The 21,105-nt window shown below is 50.7% G+C and overlaps 1 protein-coding gene, 1 long non-coding RNA gene and 1 pseudogene across 2 annotated transcripts in view; 1 reads left to right on the top strand and 2 right to left on the bottom strand.

Annotated features, from left to right (window-relative positions):
- Positions 1 to 427: 427 nt before the first annotated feature.
- The window catches only part of LOC135392380 (uncharacterized), an 82,671-nt gene continuing 61,993 nt past the window's right edge, over positions 428 to 21,105 (top strand). The window contains exons 1-2 of the mRNA XM_064623098.1: positions 428 to 904; positions 3,350 to 3,680. Coding sequence (XP_064479168.1) covers positions 428 to 904; positions 3,350 to 3,680 — 808 coding nt within the window. The remainder of the gene's footprint in view (positions 905 to 3,349; positions 3,681 to 21,105) is intronic.
- On the bottom strand, positions 4,583 to 4,968 carry LOC135378885 (histone H2A-like; annotated as a pseudogene).
- LOC135374374 (uncharacterized) lies at positions 9,717 to 10,981 on the bottom strand. The gene is made up of 4 exons (XR_010416869.1): positions 10,919 to 10,981; positions 10,717 to 10,811; positions 10,375 to 10,431; positions 9,717 to 9,790 (listed from the first exon to the last, which is right to left on the bottom strand). It is a non-coding gene; the product is annotated as an uncharacterized LOC135374374 (long non-coding RNA).

Genomic DNA, 21,105 nt, shown 5'->3' with positions numbered 1-21,105 from the left:
AGAAAGCGGGTTTACTTGCTTTAAAGGCATAGCGGCAAGTAGAATAGATAGATACTACATAAACAATGTACTATGTAAAAATATCAAAGACATAGTCACTATCGATAGCCTTGGTCTCACAGACCACAAATGTCTGCTAATCAATTTAAATGACATCGGCATGCCTACCCTAAAAGCTCCTCCTTGGAGAATGAATATTAAATTGCTAGAAGATACAAGAGTTGATAATGAAGTCAAAGAAATACTAAATGACGCAAAAACAAACTGCCATAGTCTGGAGGACTGGATAAGCGTTAAAAAGAAAATACAGATGTGCCTAAGGAAATGGGGAAAGACTATAGCGCACGACAGGAGGTGCGATATACAGGGTCTGCAAACACACCTCAGTCACCTAGCAAAAGGGCAGTGGTCTCAAGCCGGAGTGAGCATGCAGCAGGCAAAATCCCACCTCCAAAAGCTCTGGGAGGAAAAATGGGAAGCCGCACTTTTCAAATATGAAAAAGAGGCCTTTGAGCAGGAGGAGTGGTGCTCCCGGCGCCTCCTTGCGAACCAGGCTGCCCACAGCCAAACGCCTATGCAGCACCTGTGTACACAAACGGGGCGCATAGTAGAGTCGGCAAAGGAAATGGCTGAAGTAGCAAAGTGCTACTATGAGGGGTTATATAAAGACCCAACGTCAAAGAGCACTCTCAGAGCGAGAACATGCGAGCAACCGCTTAAGGTGGGACTGAAAGAGGTGGCAGACGTGGTAAAAACGCTCAGAAACAGGAAATCCCCAGGTCCAGATGGCATCTCTGGAGAATTCTTTAAGAAATACTGGAACTTGATTGGGTCCACCTTAGTCAAATCCGTTAACCACGCCTTCCAGACTGGGCGCTTTCCAAAAGAATTTGTTAAAGGGCAAGTGAGACTGATATGCAAAGATGAAGAAGACAAGGAGAACCTTGAAGCTTGGCGGCCGATTACCCTATTGAACATAGATTACAAAATTGTCACCAAAACGATAGAACAAAGGATAAGCGAAAAGTCGGAGACTCTCATCTCAGGCTTCCAAGCCGCAGGCGTTAAAAGTAGAAAAATTGCCGATCAAACAGGCCTAATTAGAGACATCATTGAATGGACAAAAGACAGGTCCCTAGACGGAATTTTAATGGCTTTAGACAAAAAAAAAAAGGCTTTTGACAGACTACACATGTTTTTTTAATCATACAATTGGAGACCAAAGGAGTGGACAAAAAAACGTAATAGACGGAATTAAAGCTTTATACACAGGAGCAACAAGCGTAATTTTAATCACGGAAGGAGTAAGTGACCCTTTCAGGATAGAGAGGGGAGTTAGACAGGGATGCCCGCTATCTCCTCTCTTATACGTCCTGGCTTTCGACCATTTATTAAACAGCTTAAATTGCAATCAAAAAATAAAAACCTTGCATCTGCCCATAGGAAACAGGAGGAAGCCGATCATAGCATATGCCGACGACCTTACAATAATAGTACCAGAAGAGGTCTCTGCCAAAGAGACACTACACAGTGTTATGGAATATGGTACGATTAGTGGTGCCGAATTGAACAGGGAAAAGAGCGTGGCTATCTACCTAGGCCACTGATCCCCAAAAGAAAACCTGGGTGTTAACGTAAAGAGTGAAACAAAAATCCTAGGTGTCTATTTCAACAAAAATGGTATGACAGAAAGAAACTGGCTAAATTGCCTACAAAACTCCGGAGAGATCATGAAAGAAAACGAAGATTTCTCGCTCCTTGGAAGAGCAAAATTAGTTAAAACAATAATCATTCCTAAGATCACCTACTTATTAGCATGCGGAAAAGCACCAAAATACTTCCAAATATAGCTCAGAAAGATAATCTTCAACTACATATGGGCAGGGCAGACAACTCAATGGATTGCACAGGAGGAGCTTATGTTAAAACAGGAACAGGGTGGACTAAGAATACCAGATCTAGATACACTGGGTAAAGCCTACGCTTTAAAAATGGTGCACGATAGATTAGAAAATGAAGGAATGGGGAAAGACCTAACGGCTTTCTGGCTAGGAGTACAGGTTAGACTCTTCACTCATGAAAGAATCTCCCTAACAACTCCAAAATCAGAAGAAATCCCACAATTTTACGAAGAAGCAAGAAAAGCGCGTTTAAAAATTAAAGCATTATCACCAAACCTAGAACCCACATCATGTAAAGTTATGGAAATTTACGACGCACTTAGATTAGAAATAGAAATGAAAACAACCTCAGCATTAACGCCACAGGGCTGGGAAAGGGTTTTCAGTCATTTCTTAGAAGGAAAAAGACGCACCCTCCTCTGGAAAATAGCGCACGATGCGCTACCTGTTAAAGCAAAATTCTTCCACTGGGGAAAAAACTCGGCATCCCATTGCGCCATATGTAAGAAAGAGGAAACCATTAGACATGCAGTATATGACTGCAAAATGTCGAGGTTCCTCTGGAACAAATGCACCGAATTTTTCAAAATTACAGGCATCACTTATGAAGAAGCAACAGGAGCCCACTTGCCACGTGTAGATAAAAGAAAGAAACAGCTCTTCACTCTAATCAGTGCAGAGATCATCTATCAATCCTGGGTCAATGGACGTAGAGTACAGCTTGGTACAAAAGTTTACGGAACACGGCGCCTGCGTATTTCTTCATCGGAGCGCTTCCCTGCTAGCTGTCACGAAGCGATCGAATAGAAAACGGGTGGCGGGCTATTCGATCCATCTCTCAGTATGTATGTTCACTCGTTTTTGCAGCTAGGTTGTCGCTCCATTGGAGAAATGTGAACCCCAGTGTTCCGTAAACTTTTGTCCCAAGCTGTACAACATGGGGCAAAATTATGGGAACCGGGGCACGCGAGGCAAAGGGTTAATTTCTTTGTTAAATTATGGCTTGGAAGAGAACTGATTCGTTTGGCAGAACAAAAATTTAGGGAAACATGGGAGAGCGGATACTTCTCAATAAAAAACGGCCTTATAAAATTCGGATTATAATGAGACACAAAACATCACTTCAATTTAAAGGGACAGTAAAAGAGAAGCATCCCCACTGGGGGGCCTCTGATTTAGGAGTCAGGCGAACCAAACGGAAACGAAGAGGATACAGCACGGGTGAGTTGGCAAGTATGAAAAATAGCATATATAGAATAAGTATAAGCAGACAAGCACAAGAGGCATGGCAGGACGTGTTGAGTAATGGCGTACTGTCGGACTCCAGTGCAAAAGCAATGAGACGTCATCTAGTGGGACCGATCAGTTGTGTACTGTTAGAAAAATGAGAGAGGGATTTAAATTAGTATAAAGCTATGATAGACTAGGAAGATAGGCACCTCCCTTAGGTGTTCCATCCTAACAGTTTGCAATACAAGAGTACCGGTGGCAAGGCACCCAGGAAGCAGCTGGCCACCAAGGAGGCAAGGAAGAGCGCGCCGGCCACGGGAGGCGTCAAGAATCCTCACAGGTACAGGCCCGGCACGGTCGCCCTGCGTGAAATCCGCCGTTACCAGAAGTCCACGGAGCTGCTCATCCGCAAGCTGCCCTTCCAGCGCCTGGTCCACAAAATCGCCCAGGATTTCACGACGGACCTGCGCTTCCAGAGCTCCGCCGTGATGGCACTGCAGGAGGCCAGCGAAGCCTACCTTGTCGGCCTGTTCGAGTACACGAACCTGTGCGCCATCCACGCCAAGCGCGTCACCATCATGCCAAAGGACATCCAGCTGGCTCGTCCCATCCGCGGCGAACGTGCTTAGACGGCCCGCTTCGACACACAGCAGCAACAACAACAAACAAACGGACCTCTTTAGGGCGACCCAATTGCTTACTGCAAAGGCTTTGCACTGCGTTGAAACCCAAACGCGAGCTGTTGGATGCGCATAAGAGCAAGTAAGTTTTGCTGGGGGCATATTTCTTGGGCTGGCGAAGCACGGGACCTTTATTGCAGTGCGTGGCGCGCGCTCTTCGTAGTGCTCTCGTTGTCCCGAACGCCCAAAGGGTTTGCCCCCAGCGAAACGGGAAGCGAACGTTTCCCGTGATGCTCATAAGCGACAGCGCTAATAAACAGCACGAAAGGCGCCTTTTTCTTTTTTTAAAGACGCGCCAAAGCGGTGTGTTTTGCTCCATCTCGTTTTTTTTTTATTTAAAGCGGGCGCCTGAGCTGCATAAGTATTTCAATAACCAACTAACTAACTAAATAAGTAAATAAATAAATAAAACGAGTGAACGGGAAGCGCGGCATTCGACCGACCCCTCCGGAATTCCGAGAGCCGCCCGGCATGGCGCTGTTCTGTGTGTATGTTGACGCGCTTTTGCAACAGGGGACGGCAAGAAAACCATGTTACCCTTAACAAGACAGACGACGACTAATAAACGATAAATAAATAAACGGGGGGAAGTAACGCTGTCACCATTCGAGCGATAGGAAAAGGCGCAAACGCGCCATCAAAAATGCAAGAAACAGGACACAAAGCAGATTCAGTTTTTTTTGTACTCGCAGTGCGCTAGCCCGCCTTGACAAACATGTGGTGGTCCTGAAAAAGACCGTTTTCTGTTCTTCCTCACAGTGTCCGGTAGGCTTAGGCCTTCTTTTCCGTCTTCTTGGGCAGGAGGACGGCCTGGATGTTGGGCAACACGCCACTCTGCGCGATGGTGACGCCCGACAGCAGCTTGTTCAACTCCTCGTCGTTGCGGATGGCCAGCTGGAGGTAACGGGGGATGATCCTCGTCTTCTTGTTGTCGCGAGCAGCGTTGCCCGCCAACTCGAGCACTTCAGCAGCGAGGTATTCGAGCACGGCGGCCAGGTAAACGGGGGCGCCTGCTCCCACGCGCTTGGCGTAGTTGCCCTTGCGCAGGAGACGATGAATACGACCGACGGGAAACCGGAGCCCTGCCCTGCTGCATCGGGTCTTGCTCTTTCCCTTGGCTTTTCCACCTTTTTGTCACCTTTTCCACGACCTGACATGATGTTGACGCTAGAGAGGTTAACGACAGACTTGCCGAAGCGAGTGGAGTGGAGTGGCGTAGAGGGAAAACGGGAAGGTCTGCCTGTCAACACCAACGGCAAGTTTCACCCGCTGGGAAAAGGGTGGGAGAGGAGGGAGGGAAAGAGAGAGAAGAGAGGGAATCAGTCAGGGGTGGTCGGGGTGGCAAGGTTCAAGGTTGCTGGGGTGGTCTTGGAGATCTGGGTGGGTCAGGCAGGCTCTCGGGGCGGGGCAGGTCCTTGTGGGCCGTCCGATGCTGTGGGTGACGTCAGGCAGTGGAGGGAAGCGAGGGCAGCTGGAGAAGTGGTCCTAGTTGTCTGGGTGGGTCATGGGTGGCTCTTAGAGTCCTGGTAGGTCCGGGGTCCTACGCTGCCCTAAGCAGCGTCAGGCTGTGGAAGTCCGGAGGGTGGCGGCTACAGGCGGGTGTCCAGGTCGGTAGAGCTCAGGAACTGCAGCATCTCCCTCTGGATACGTCGGCGATGGTGTCGAGGGTCCATGGGGTAGACCAGTTAACCAGGCTGTGGTCGGTGATGCCGGCGCTGGACAGGTTCTGAAAAAGAAGATCTCTCTGAGAAGCAGTATCTCTGCAGCGGGTGATTAGGTGAGCAACACACTCCTGGACACCGGAGGTTCCGCAGCGTGGGTCGTCGACCAGGCCACAGAGTCTGGGCGCCTGGGTGAAGGCGCACGACGCACGGAGCCTGAGCAGCAGCGATGCCTCGTCCCTGGTTAGGCCGGCTGTGATGCAGGGTAGGGGTGCTGTCCCTTCCGACGTGGGCTTGTCCGGGTGGAAGCTGCGCACGTGGAGGGCGATGATCTTAGCCTGGCTGGTGGTAGATGGTGCCTGGCGGACCAGGGTCTTCATGGTGGCCGGCTTGCTCAGGGAGTCCGCCATCTCGTTGCCGGGGATGCCTTTGTGGGATGGGATCCACTGCAGCGCGATGCGGTGACCGGATGCCAGGAGGAGCTGCAGCTTCTGGTGTGCTCTGAAAGAGAGAGGGCAGTGTTCATAACTGTTGTTTAGCCTCGACAGAGCCCCGCGGGAGTCCGTGAGGATAACCGCTTTGGTGTCGCTCGTCTTGGCGATGATGTCCAGGGCTTCCGTGATCGCCAGGAGTTCTGCTTCCGTGGAGGAGAGGGATCCGGACAATCCTTCGGCCCCGGAGAACTGTGTTGCAGGTATGTGGCAGGGCAGGGCGCAGGCACGTCGTCCAGGGTCCACTGAGGCGTCCGTGTACCCGTGCAGGTAGTCCTGGTAGCTCGGCGGCAAGGAACTGTGCCACCACATCCGGAACGTCCTTTTTCCGTGGCAGGCCTGGCATTGTTGTGTGGATGGCGGTCCCGAGGTGCCTCCATGTAGGATCTGGACTGGGGACTGGTGGGATGGGCTGGAACAGCTGGTCTTGCGTGAAAAGTGTACATGAAAAACGGCTCCGTTGTCTGTCCCTTAGACGCTGCAGTAGCGCCCGTCTGGTTGTTGCCCTGTTCAGTCTGGTGAGCTGGTTCAGCAGGTGTTGGGTGGCTCGAAGTTGGAGAGGGAGAGCGGCAGCCTCGGCGTACACGGCGACGTTCCGCGCCCCAGGTGGGAGTCCGAGAGCCAGCTTCAGTCCGCGACGGTGGAGCAGTTCCAGGGATTCCAGCGCTGTTCTGCTGGGCTTGGCCTAGGGGAGTCCGAACAGCATCCGTGCGGCTGTGGTGACGTTGTGGATGGTCAGGAGGGTCCTCTGGGGGCAGCCGGAGTGCCGTCCGCTGAGTCGCTTGGTCACGTTCAGGGTTGTCTTGCATCTGGTCTGGAGGTCCTTGACGAGTGGCGTCCAGGAAGACCTGGAATCCAATGTTACTCCGAGAAAACGGTGGACGCGTACCTGTTCCAGTGGTGTTTTCCATCAGGATCGGTTCGGCAGGGTACACCAGTTTGCTGTGGAACCAAGCAGCATGACCCTGGTCTTTTCGGCTGACGGGGTGAGTCCGAGGCCACAGATGTACTCGGTCGTAGTGTCCACGCTCTTCTGGATGGTCTTCATCACTTTCCAAAGGTCCTTGCCGTTGGTCCACAGGCAGATGTCGTCCGCGTAGATGGAGAGTTGCAGGGGAGGTGTTGTTGCTAGTAAGCGAGCGGACGCTTGTTGTTTTCGCTCCTTCAAGGCCAGCCATCCCGCCGATAGCCTCTTTAGGGGCTCACCAGACGAGTCACGTGACTGCACCTTCTGCTGCGCTCTTCAAGGTCGGTAGCCTCTTTCAGAGGCGCCGCCGACGCGCGACTTCCGCGTTTTGACCTTCGCGTCTGTTTTTTTTTTTTTTTTTGTTAAACAGCCCTGCTCAGGGCTTTTAAACTTTCGCCTGTGTCTCCGACCCTCCAGCTTGCGGTCGGTCGCTGCCAGCGCTCTCAGCAAGCATGGAAGAGATGAATACTCTCATGACTCGCAAACTAAGACCACTCGCGGACGCCAAAGCAGCTCTGGATCCTTCCGCAGCGGAAAATCCCCCGACGGTTGACGAGCCTCTGGAAATAGACCAGCTAGACGCTAGCTCACAATGTGACGCCTCCTCGGATGCCTCCTACAACCAGTATAGTGACACCGATTTCACCGGAGATGAGGGAAATTTTGAGCTACCATCACAAGAAAGGAAACGCCGTCGTCGTGCTCAACGCCGTGCTAGTGACTCCAGCGATGATACAATGAAATCTGTGCAAGCTCGTTGTCTCCCTCAGGGATTAACAGTGCTCTTTCGGCCAATTGGTAAGCTACACAGTGTGTCATCTTTCCAACTGGTTAAGTTAGAAGACTTCATCGCCTCTGAAGCTCCCAACGAGTTGTCGGAAATACGCGTAAACCGAGCCAGAAACATAGTTGCTGTTGACGTGAAGTCAACTGGTGGCGTAAACAAGCTGCTGGGACTCATACGACTATGTTCCACGCCAGTCAGTGCTTTCCTCCGAGCCCCAAAGCACGCTGCTATTGGTGTCATCAATGTGCCAGGCATTTCACTCAGTGACCCTCTCATCTCCCAACGGCTACGCTCAGGAGTTTCCGTCACGTCTGTCAAACGCATAGGAAAGACCGAATCTGTCAAACTTGTGTTTGTTACAAGCCCTACGCCTAAGTTCGTCCACATCGGCACAGTTAAGTTCCCTGTGAGTGTTTTCAGGCATAAGCCAGTCCAGTGCTATAAGTGCGGTCGTTTCGGCCACGTTGGTGGCACATGTGCTCGCCCCAAAAAGTGCTTTTTCTGTGCTGGTGAACATGACTCCAACGACTGCGCAGACAAGACAGCTCTCAAGTGTGCGAACTGTGGGAGTGCCCACTCCACCCTTGACAAGTCCTGCACTGTGAGACAACTTGAAACTGCTGTCCCACCGCCTCAGCCTGAAAAAGGAAATCCCTACAAGCAAGGCAAGAAAAATGCTGCAAGCAAGAGGTGGAAAAACTAGGAAATCTCCGACCCGGTCGGACACCGACTCAGGCGAACCCCAGCCTGAAAAAGCTCCCAAGAAAGACTCTGCCCCCCATAAGCGACCAGACCCTCCACAAAAACAAGCGTCACCGTCGACACAAAGCACCAATGGAAGGCATTCGCCCTTGTACAGAGATATCTTAAAGGGCTCTACCCAAACCAATGATGGACCCGCCCAGTCTACACAACCCAAGCACACTGTAAGGACTGTGACACCTTCAACTTCCCGGCTTTCCCAGGAAAAACTCTCCTCTACACTGCACCCACGTGGGGACGCAGCTAGCAAGGAGTCCTCGCCATCAGCTCGGCCCACAATTGCGTCATTCATAGGCATCGCCTTCACTGTTATCAGAGCCATCATTGAATGCCCTGGCCTTGCAGCCACGGTCCGCTCGATCCTTTCCCTTCCCAAGTAACACAAAATGTTGCACCAACGTTGGACTGACGTTGTCTTTTCCACTCTTCAATGTTGGAGTAACGAGGGATTCCAACATTGGAACAGTGTGGGAATGTCGCCTCCTTTAATGTTACATCTACATTGGTAAGCAATGTTTCTTCTGACGTAACAACCACATCCTTACAAGGTATGCGAGTCGACGCTGGAATTACGACAATATTTTAGGGTTCCAACGTTGGTCCCACATCTGCCCTAACATTGTTCCGACATGTGGGCAACATCTGCCCCTATGATGCTCCCAATTTTGCGCTGACACTGCTCCGACGTTACAGCAACATCTGTTCCAACAGTGTTCCAACGGTAGTGTAATGTATGCCCAAACACTGTTCAGATATGATCTGCCCAGCAGTATCCCGACATTCGAGCAACATCTGCCCCGATATGCTGGTCCCACGTTTGCGCTGACACTGCTCCGACGTTAGATCACATCTTCTCCAACAATGTCCCAACGTTAGTACGATGTATGCCCACACACTGTTCCGATATTATCTGCCCAGCAGTGTTCAGATATTTGAGCAACGTCCGCCCCTATATGTTGGTCCCATGTTTGCACTGACAGTGCTCGGACGTTACAGCAACATCTGATCCCACAATGTTCCAACGTTAGTGCAATGCATGCCCACACATTGTTCCAATATAATGTGGCCAGCAGTGTTCAGACATTTGAGCAACATTTGCCCCTATGCTGTTCCTACGCCTGTTCTAACGTTGTTCTGGCGTTACACCAACGTCTTCCCCGTGGCATTCCGACGATGCAACGACATGTCTGCTTGAGCATAGCTAGTGTCGTAGTATGCAGCATGCAAGCAAATGAAATGTTTTGAATATAATGGTTTATTCACATATGAGGATGTTCATGGCTTCTGTGTGTTGCCTACTGATGTTCAGGCCTGAAAAAGACAAAAGATACAATTTTCTTCTTGCTCATCTGCAGTCAAATTTAAATATTTCAATGTGGACATCATAGCACTGGTGGAGACATCACAGTGACTTCAATGTTCAATGGCGCCACGTCAAAATAAGGGGACTGAAAATGGCAAACATTCAAAGGGACTTCTTGGGGACAAAGGGAAGCAGGACTTCTGTTGATGGATTCATTGATTTGTTTTTTTTACGGCTCAAGAGAAACTGAAGATATGCTGCGCCTTCAAAGCATTTATGAGCAAAACAATTATGTTCAAAAGTGCAGCAATTACAGCTTACTGACAACGTTTATTTAACGTACCGGGAAGATACGAATTAAGCGCAACTACATTTTTAATTGTTATTAAATAAGTGTTGCTTCTGCCGTTTTTCTTGCACAAATAAGAATAATTCCCTCAAAATATTCATAAATAAGGACACAAAACATAATTGCCGAAATACTTGACACGCCTAAGACTTCTTTAGTATACTGTTGCATTTTTCCATGCTCTCTATCGTGAACAACGGGGACAATTAACTGACCGTCCTACTTATTGAAAGGCACTCCAACCTTGCAGGAAGCCGCGTCGTTCCGACGTCCATTTTGTCTTCTTTTTTGCGACTACACCTGCATAAAAGTGAACAAACGCAATAGACAAATTCGAAGAGATAATTATGAAAGAAAAGAAGCGTAAATATAGTGTGTACAGGCTGGACCTTTGCTCAACATCTGTCTTTCATCCATGTATCACACTCGGTGCTGAAATACAAATGACAACACTTGCCCCACGAACAAATTTGAAGCAGCCAACAACGCTGAATAACAATTTGGAAGCACACCATGAATCAATGTTCTATTTGCATACTCTACAAATGTAAATGTAAAGATGGACTCAAGTTCAACGTTACATACCTGCTGTTTCTACAAATCATTCCTGAACCGCACACGATGGACTTGCGAGCAGCGCCGGTAATCTCCGTCGTAACAGCCTCCTATATATCCCAGCACTGTGAGGAAGACCTGTGCTTAGCGACATCACAGACGTTATCCAACCAGCACAACTCGATTCAATTCCAAACCAAGCCAAGAAAAAGCAAAATTAACTTCAACTGACGATTATAATCTGATGAGAACGCGGAGAATGGCGTCTGGTTTGGCCGGCGTGCCCTGCGGCTTCCCCGCTCCAGGGTTACTAGATGCGAGGCCCTGATTCCGCCAAAATGAGAGAAAAAGTAGCCCGAAATACCCAAATAATATTTCGCGGTGGAGAAGGAGATTTATTGCTTTGTTCATGTGTAATTTTGTGTTTAGTGCATTACTGCTGCATACTGCCGTTTTTAAACTTTTCGAAATGTATATCTAGGGGCACCAAATCTGTGGAACATATCTGTGCAACCCTTTGTAAACCTCCGAATTTACCTGCAACCTGTTTTTGAGTGTGTCATGGAACATCCTGTTCCGGAGATCTGTATTGCTCGGGGCTGATAAATCAGTTGTCCCATTCACGCATAAGACACTTTACTGTATGAGAGAGGCCGCAACGGCAGAACCAGAACAGGCAAACCAATGCTGCAGGACGTTGCTAATTTTATGTAGACTCTCCAAACTTACTGTGAAACACATATATGTGTACTGCTGTTTCGTACCCACATTCTGACAGCGTTCGACCGGTCATGACTGCCCCACATCGCAAAAAAGGCACCGTACCAATGCCGGAACAACGTTACGAATTTGATGAAGACCCCTCAACGTTTCTTCGACATTGTTCCCATGCTGTGAACGCCACGTCGCTACAGTTATTTCGTACCCATATTTTGACAACGTTGGACCGGTAGCGACTGCCCCACATTGCAAGGAAAACACCATAGCAATGCTGGAACAATGTTACAGATTTGATGTAGACCTCTCAACGTTTGTCCGAGATTGGTCCAACGCTGTGAACGCCACGTTGGTGCAGCTATTTCGTATTCATATTTTGACAACGTTGACACGGCGACGACTGCCCCACATTGGAAGAAAAGCACCATAGCAATACTGGAAGAATGTTACAAAATTGATGCAGACCCCTCAACGTTTGTACGACATTGTTCCAATGCTGTGAATGCCACATGGATACAGCTATTTCGTATCCAGATTCTGACATCGTTAGACCGGTGGCGACTGTCGCACATTGGAAAAACGGCACCGTACCAATGCCGGAACAACGTTATAAATTTGATGTATACCCCTCAACGTTTCCCCGACATTGTTCCAACGCTGTGAATGCCAAGTCTATACAGCTATTTCGTATCCATATTCTGACAGCGTTGGACCGGCAGCGACTGCTCCACATTGGAAGAAAAGCACCATAGCAATGCTGAAAGAATGCTACCAATTTGATCTAGACCCCTCAATGTTTGTCCGACATTGGTCCAATGCTGTGAACGCCACGTCGGTACAGCTATGTCGTATCCATATTCTGACAACGTTGGATCAGTCGCGACTGCCCCACATTGGAAATAAAACATTGTATCAGTGCCGGATCAATGTTACAGATTTTATGGATAACTTCTAGCGTTTCACCGACATTGTTCCAGTGCTGGGAATTTCACATTGGGATAACATCATAAGATGCCTATTCCAGCAACATTTCCAAAGTTTATATTCGTAATCAAGGGTTGCATAAATATTGCGGCAATGGCTGTGAATTAACGTTGGTATTCCAATATGAATGGGACGTCGCAGCGACATTGCCAACATTGGCCAACGTAACCAGTGTTGCACCAACATTATTCCTACACTTTATGTTGCTTGGGTTATCATCCCACTCCAAGACGGCATCATCAGCCTTTTCGCCGCCTGAGTTCCCTCTCCACTCAGCTCAGACAAACGGAACCTCGTCCACCCCTCTGAACGCACTGTGCCCTCACCCCACATCATGGACACAAAACCCAACGAGACCCGACGCCCACCCCTACAGTCATGCACTGGAACTGCAGGGGCCTGTGCGGTAAATTGCAAGAGGTCAACCTCTTCGTCAGAAAGTATCTGATACCCATCCTGGCACTCAGTGAATGTGGTCTTCCTGAATCAAGTACAATCCAGGGCTACCGAAAATACGTCAGCCCTGGCATTCCCGCCTTACCCACCGGATGTGCTGCGCTCTTCGTCAGGGACAATCTTCCACATTCGACTTCCGGGACATCTGCTGGGACACGGCCGAATTCGCAGCTGCCACTGTGAAACTACAAAAGACTACACTTGTAGTTGTATCCGTTTATGTGGATCGGCGTCTTCCTCGGGGCTTGTTATCCGACTGCCTCAAATACATCCGCCATCAGTGCCCAGGCAACCTGATTATATGTGTCGATTTCAACGCACACTACCACTTTTGGGGTAGTGACAAGTGTTCCCCCCGAGGTTCAGAAATCGTTGACGCCATCGACGAACTAGATCTGGCAGTAGCGAACTCTGGAGCAGCAACCTTTTTCAGGCCGCCTCTTCCTACTCAGCAATAGACATTTCCATCTACTCCCCTGGTCTCCACGTCACATGGGATGCAGGAAAAGATACAATGGGAAGTGATCACTTCCCCATCTTTCTCACGCTCCCTCACTCCACTAGCAACCTCGCACCCCCTCCACGATTCCGCCACTCTGTCACACACTGGGATCGCTACCGCAGCCTGCTCAATTTGGACAACAGCAGTGACATCACAACAGCTATACAGTCATCACTAAAAGGGACAACATCGGCCATCACCAAGAGGGCAACGGACCCAGTCCCTGACCTCAAATTTCTCAACCTCTCAGCAGCCAGGAGGAGAGCACAGCGCCGACTACGTAAAAACCCAACAAAGGACAACACACTCTCCTTCAATCGAATCTCTGCCGTACTGAGGCGGTACTCCAATGCCCTGCGACGTTTCCAATGGAAGGGTTTCTGCACCTCCTTCACCCCACACACGCCTTGCACGAAGATTTGGGCAGTGGTAAACAAGCTCACTGGCAACTGCTCCAACAAGCACCTCTTCCAGGAAATTGCCCTGGCCCATTCTCTCACCCTCACCGAAGCAGCAAACCTCTTCGGTGAAACTTTCACCCAGACAGCAGTTCCACAGCCGGCAGTACAACTACCACAGCTCCCTCACCACCGCATGGACGCCCCTTTCACGCGCACTGAACTCATGTCTGCTTTGCATAGCAGCATCCGTCGCACCAGCCCAGGTCAAGACGGAGTCACCTACCAGGCCATCAAGAATCTAACAACACAAGCACAAGACAGACTCCTTGCAAAATACAATGCAATCTGAGAGTCAGGCACAGTCCCTCCTGCTTTGAAACACTCCATCGTAGTCCCCATCCACAAACAGGGCAAGCTTCCTCTTAGTCCTGACTCCTACTGCCCTATCTCCCTAACATCCTGCCTTGCAAAGGTTATGGAGAAATCGGTTCTTACCAGGCTACTCTGGTATCTGGACTCACGTTTCGTCTTGCCCTCCACTATGACTGGTTTTCGCAAGACACTCTCCACTGCAGACACCCTTCTCGAGTTCTGCTCGGTGGCGGACAACGCCAAGAAATCGTCCCAGACACTCCTGGCGGCCTTTTTCGACGTACGCAGAGCTTTTGACAGTGTCACCGCCCAGGCAGTCGTTAACCAGCTCCAACAAATCAAAGTCTGCGGGCGCACAATACGCTTCATCACCAACTTCCTCCAGGAATGGACAACTGCAGGTCCGTCTGGGTACAGTCCGAAGCATTACGAAATCCTGCACTTTAGGACTCCCTCAGGGCAGTATACTCAGCCCTGTGCTTTTCAACATTGTAATGGCAGGACTCACTTATGCTCTACCCTATCCTCCCCTCCACTCCACGTCAGCATTTACGCTGATGATGTGACCATCTGGACCACCGGACGCAGGCTTCCATCTCTCACCAAAAACCTCCAGAGAGCCCTAACTTCCACCCAAACGTACCTAGCCAAAGCCGGGCTCACCATCTCTCCGGAGAAATCTACCTACATGGTGATTAACAAGAGGAGGCGAAAAGACCCAGCCACTCTAAACATAGGGGGGACGCCAATTCAGAGAACAGAAGCTCCTGGGCCTCATCATCGATGAACGTCTGACTTAGAAGTCACATGCTTCCTCCCTCGCCTCTGCAGTCCTACACTACCGCAACGCACAAAGGCGGCTCTGCGGAACGACTTGGGGCTCTTCTCCAGAAGCCCTACTCCTTCTGCACAATGCCCTCACCGTCTCCAGGATCCTCTACGGGCTCCCCTTCATCCTCCCTTCCAAAACCTGGATGGAAAAACTGGAGATTATACACCGAGCCGGCCTGAGAACAGCTCTGGGTCTTCCCCAGTCAGCTACAAACGCCAGAACTTACTCAGAAGCTAGAGTTTGCTCCCTCCGTCTTGGTGCCACGCAGAAGCTCCTCCTACAATTCGATAGGCTCAGCAAATCCCGAGCGGGAAAGGAGATCATCAAACGGTTGGAGCAACACAGCTCCTCCCGTTTCATCAACCTCTTCCGAACCTTCAAACTTTTGACAAAGACAAAGCAACAAGAGCCTTCCCTCAGGACACCTTGGGAACTCCCCAACATCTGTTGCGAAACAACAATCCCGAAACTCCGAAAGAAGAAAAACATCTCACCTATAGTTGCCAAAGCTATCGCCTTAGACTTCATTCAAGAAGGCTACTCCCGTCACACTAAAGTCTTCACCGACGGCTCTGTAAACCGCTCAACTGCTTCCAGCTCCTCAGCCTACTGCATCCCATCACTGGGAATCAGTTGGAACGGTCGCACACTGGGTCAAGTCTCTTCTACCACGGCAGAGCAAATCGCCATCTTCCACGCAGCCAAAGCCTTAGCTGCCCTGCCACCACAACCTGTGGTCGTCCTCTGTGACTTCCGATCAGCCCTCGCCCGCCTGCAGCACCCAAAGCCCGAGGACACACTATCCTGGAACATCAGAGACGTCGTGGAGGCCGATAACTTAGCTTCGGAAGCGCACCAGCAGGATCCCTGCATCAAGGCGCCACTCGACCCCAAGGCGACCCGCCACTCCATAACAGCGTACTTTGAAGATGTACGAATACGAGCACTCGGAGCAATTGGTCAAGACAGACCCAAATGCCCCACAAAAGGTCTTCCGAGAAGGAAGAGTACTGCCCTGCACCGCATACGAACGGGCAGCGCCTTTACACCCGCTTTTCTGCACAAGGTAGGAAGAGCCGACTCCCCCTAGTGCCACTCCTGCCAAGTCACAGCCGACTTTGAACATCTCCTCCTTCACTGCAGCAACTACACGGAGGAGCGCAACACCCTCGTTCGGAAAATATCACACCCCAATAGAGCACCCCTTCTCAGCCTGGACATCACCCATCCAACTGGATCCTACACAACCAGGCGAGAAACCCGTGACGCCCTCCTCCTTTTCCTCGAAGAGACCCAACTGCTCGACTTCCTCTAGCCCCTCCCCCCTTTCTTCCCCCTTCCCCCTCCCTGAAAACGAAACGTGCCGCCAACTCTAAGCAGGCAAACCTCGTTTTCTTTTCCCAAATACGTCACTACCACCACCACCACCACCACCAGCGCCGTATGCAAGCATCAGTCGCTCGCTCGCATTCCAGCAGAGGTAGCAGCTATGTCAGGCAGAGGAAAAGGCTTAGCTCAGTACTGCGCCTGGTTTTGGCGAGTGTTGTGTAGCGCTTCGGCGCCTCCTGTGTCCCCCCTGTGTTTGACTGTGTGCATCAGTGCAGTGTAACATCTCATATTGGATAACATTGCTGTGAGGTAAGCGAGTCCCTCTTCGGAGGATACTGGCCTTGAAGTAGCTGCGCGCGCGGGCGGGTTTTTTCCGCTCGTGCGACGGACAGCAAGGCGGCGCTAGGACGCCGGCGCATTCCCGAACCGCGAACGTGTGTTCGCGGCGTACTTTCCACGCGGCTTGGAGACGGACGATTTAGGATTGGCGCTCTCCACGTGTTTTGTAACGGCGCGAATCAGCGGGGTGCAAGCCCTCGGTCGGAGCCGTCATGAAGTGGAGGTCACCTCCGCTGAAATGGTGACCGAAATCCTGGAGCCCCTCTGCTTTCAATAAAGGGCAAGGAAGTAAAGCTTCACTTCATGGGGTCACGTATGAAGGAAGTCCTCACCATGTACTTCCCACTGGATGCGCCTCGAGCACATGTGCGCAACTCCCTTGGGGGATTTGGCACTGTTCATGAGGTGACCGAGGTCATGCACAAGAAGTTCAAATGGCGCACGGGCTATCTCCGTGTCGTCATGGATATGGCCAAGCCTGTGCCGAACTTCTTGCGCATTGCGCAATGGACCGTACAGGCCGAGTACAGGGGCGTGCGACGCTTCTGCAGGCGCTGCTCGTTGGAGAGTCACATCGCGGCCCAGTGTACGACTTTGAAATGCGTTCGTTGCGGAGTCTTTGGGCACGGGGAGTGTTCCGCCGCCTGCCCGCGCTGCGGGGCGGACCACGCAGTTAGTCAGTGCCGGCGGTGCACGTTTGCGTCGGTAGCCGGCTACGCGCGTGCGGCTGTTCCCGATCTGCCCGTGGGGGAGGAGGAGCAATCCCCTAACCCTGTGTACCCCCTGAGTCGGATGACTTGTCCGCCACCATGGATCTCACCCATGTGGAGACGCCAGAGGAGACTCCAAGCACCGAGGAGCCCACCGCCCTGCCAACCGGTACCAGAGCCGAGGACTTCCCCATGCTTCCCTCTCCCGATGCGTCAGCTGCCGTGTCCGCCGAGGAGAATGCGGTGGAGCCACCTGCTACCGCCCCCGTGATCATCGAGACAGCTACGGTGGAGCCGCCTGCTCCCGCAGCTGTGGAAGCCGTCGTCGCCATGGAAACAGAGGACGCTGCAACCGCAGTGGTCGAGCCCCCCGCTCCCACCCAGGAAGCAGCGCAGTCACCTTCCACGAAGTCGTCGCGAAAGCGCAGGCGCGTTAGAACCAAGCGCCGTCGCTCCCCTCCCGTCGTGGATGATTCACCGGCATCGCCGGCTGAATCGTCTGCTACGGACAGCGCGGGGCTACCCCAGAAATTGCGCGCGGTGCGGACTGCCGCGGGCGATCACTGTGATGCTTGCGACGGCGTCTGTACATGCGCTAGCTGGTACGAAGAGACGGAAAGCAGCTCAGAATCGGGTTCCGATACTGAAACCTACTCTTCGCGCGAATAAAATCTAGCGCCTGCAGTACTCCCAACATGATTTTTACTGTCCCGCTGTTATTTTTTCTTTTTATGGCCGGTAGTTTAAATATTGTTTCTTTTAACATAAGGGGTCTCACCCATCCTGCCAAACAGCTCGAAATTTTAAATCAGGCCTTACATACTCACATCATTTGTGTTCAGGGAAGCTTTTTTAGCTCTTCACGCCAAATGCGGCTATTCGATAAACCCCACGGTACTAAATCATATTGGAGTCTCGGCTTTGCCGGGAGGCAGGGGGTGGGTATTATTCTCATGCCCCACTGTGGGGTTAAAGTGATTCGGCACGCTCGAGATTCCGACGGGCGTGTCGTTTGGATTGACACATCGAGCGGCCTGCGGATTGTATGCATATACGTCCCGAACCGCGGACCGCAACAACACGAATTTTTTGCCAGCTTGGATAACTATTTTGTTGGGGCCTCTGGTGTCATTTTGGCGGGAGACTTCAACTGTGTTACCGAGCGCGGTCTAGACATTTCTCATTCTCGTCATCGCTTCTGGCGTGCTGGCAGCCGCGCTCTCACTATCCTGATAGGGTCGATTCACACGATGCAACTTTAGTTACGCGCAACCAGGTTGCGCCACCAAGTTGCACCGTGTGAACGCGAAGCTCTGGTTGCGCAACCCGAGTTGCAGGAGTTGCAGAGCCGATCGCTTCACGAGCGATTTCTCCTGCAACTCTAGGTGCAACCTGTCAATCACACGGCTCCGCCTTGCAAGCGCGACCAATCAGGAAGACTTCCATGTGTCAGTTATTGCAGCGGCAGTAAGCGAGACGATGAAATTATCACTAACCAGTGGAAATTACGCAAAATTATCAAACTCGCAACGGATTGAACTCGTAACGAGCAGAAGTCGCAGTGCGATTGGACGAAAATGATGTTTTTCGCGCCATCTGGCGAGCTCGGTGACAACTACGGCATTCCGAGTTGCTCGCCGTATGAAAGCGACCTTTTTGGTGCAACTTCGGTTGCGTGCAACTATAGCGGAAACCGAGTTGCAGCAGAAAGTTGCATCGTGTGAATCGACCCATAGGCACAGAGCGGCCTGCAGGCGGCGCTGCGGCGCTTTGTGTTTTGCGCCCTCTGCGGGACGTTTCATCGGCGGCTGTAGGAGCCAGGACGGCCACTAATGGGAGAACAGCTGGCGGTTAACAACTGGAAGTCTTGTCTGGGTTTTGACGTTGCATTGCATACATGTCCCTCTTGTCGCAGTGCCAGTTGCAAACGGCGTTCGCGCCACTGAGTGGTCTGGAATGCTATTTCAGAGGGGCTAATCTAAAAAAGGGCAAAGCGTTAGTGGACGCGAGGCATATCCACGGCGTGCGGGAAATACGTGACACGACGGCCACTGTGATTGAAGGCTTTTGCGTGCCACAGACAAAGATAAACAACCGCAGCCATCAAGTAACGCTTCACCTAAGTATCGTGGCTTTTTACTATCGTAACTCCGCTCGGCTAAACGCGAATAAAAGTAAGAAACCGGCCGGCGTTTTTAGCACGAATATTGCGTGGTTCTACTTTCATGCCGGCCGGGGCCTTATTGCTCGAAAAATATCACTTGGGCGATTGTGGCCCAGTTTCAAATTTGCATGTTGGAATTTCGATTTCTTCTTCTGTTTGACGCAGATCAGCGAAGCCAGATATCTGCAGGAAGCGACATGTACCTGCAAGGCAGAGGCTGCTGGTAAGTGCAAGCACGCAGCTGCTGTAGCTCTTTATGTGCAGACAGAGGACTCTTCATCGAAAACAAGTCGTGCAAGGGAGTGGGGCGTTCCTTCCCGTACCAAACCACAATACCCGAAGTTTGTTCGAGCTTCTGCAGGTATCAGCACACGTCAGTGAGTACAAGTTCTCAGAATGTGAAATGATACCGCCGTCTGCATGAGAGCTGGTCTTCCTTGCACAGCATATTAGGACACATAGCATGTGTTGCACATATGTTCTTGCATGTACAACATGAACATTTTTCAGGCCTTCCTGCTGATGTACAAGAGGTTCATGTGACCCATGTTCTGAAAAACTTTGGTTACATTGACAGCCCATTAGTAGATATGTTAAAGGCAGAATGTAGTACAGTGACAAACAGTTCGGCCGAACCAAGCAATAAAAGTCCCATTAACGAACGAGAATGCATCTCGTTGTATGACTGGGAATTATCTAGGCCCAAGTTTCTGAGCTATGCATGCAGCCTGACTGCAAGTGGGATTGTGCTCAAGGCATTGGCCTTCCTCGACAAAATAACGCTAGCAGAAAGGACTTTCTACCACGAGAAGGTATCAGTCAGTAAAGAAGATATTTCCGTGATCTGTGCGGAAACAGGGGTAGGCCGGACCTTGTGGTTGAAAGCACGTGAATTTCGAGTAACAGGAACAAAGGTACACATTGAGAGCGACATGCGCCTCCCAATCAGTATTATGCGTTCAGCATTCAGTACACCACTGTAGCAGATTTAGGTTTTAACGAATTTGCTTACACATTGTCGTTTTACACGCATGCTACTTGTACTTATGCCTCAGTAAAGCACACACTTGCCGACATCTTGCAGAGCCACCGAATACTAAGGTGCCGCTGCTCTCCTTCAGAACTAGCGGTCAAGATGGTCAATACCTTGCTTGTGCGAACAACAGCCATGGCATATGGCATAGCCATGGAGCCGGTGGCAACACGGAATTTTGAGGCCGTCGAGAGTGTGGAGATCACACAACTCGGCCTTGTGATAAATCAAGACGACCCATGGTTGGCTTGCTCTCCAGACGGAATATTCAGGTAGGGTGATCTGGAGTTATGCATGTGCACCGAGGCCTAAGTTAAACTACAGCAGCTTGTTTCCTTTTTTTTTCTTGATAAAATTATGTGTGGCTGATTTTTTCCCTGGTACCCAAATGTTTTCTCGTCTTTATCTCCTTGCTCAATTGGCCTGTTCTCTTCTTCAGGGATGGAGCTGGCAATGTCTGCCTCCTCGAGATTAAGTGCCCATATAGCAAGAGAAAAGGCAGCATTCTGGATCCCCCACTTCTACCATACCTTGAAAATGGCCCTACCTACACACTGAAGAGGAGTCACCAATATTACAC

The sequence above is a fragment of the Ornithodoros turicata genome, chromosome 1 (genome assembly GCF_037126465.1).
Source record: "Ornithodoros turicata isolate Travis chromosome 1, ASM3712646v1, whole genome shotgun sequence".
Lineage (NCBI taxonomy): Eukaryota > Metazoa > Arthropoda > Arachnida > Ixodida > Argasidae > Ornithodoros > Ornithodoros turicata.
The sequence above is the reverse complement of the archived record's forward strand: the minus strand, read 5'-3'. Positions and strand labels throughout refer to the sequence as shown.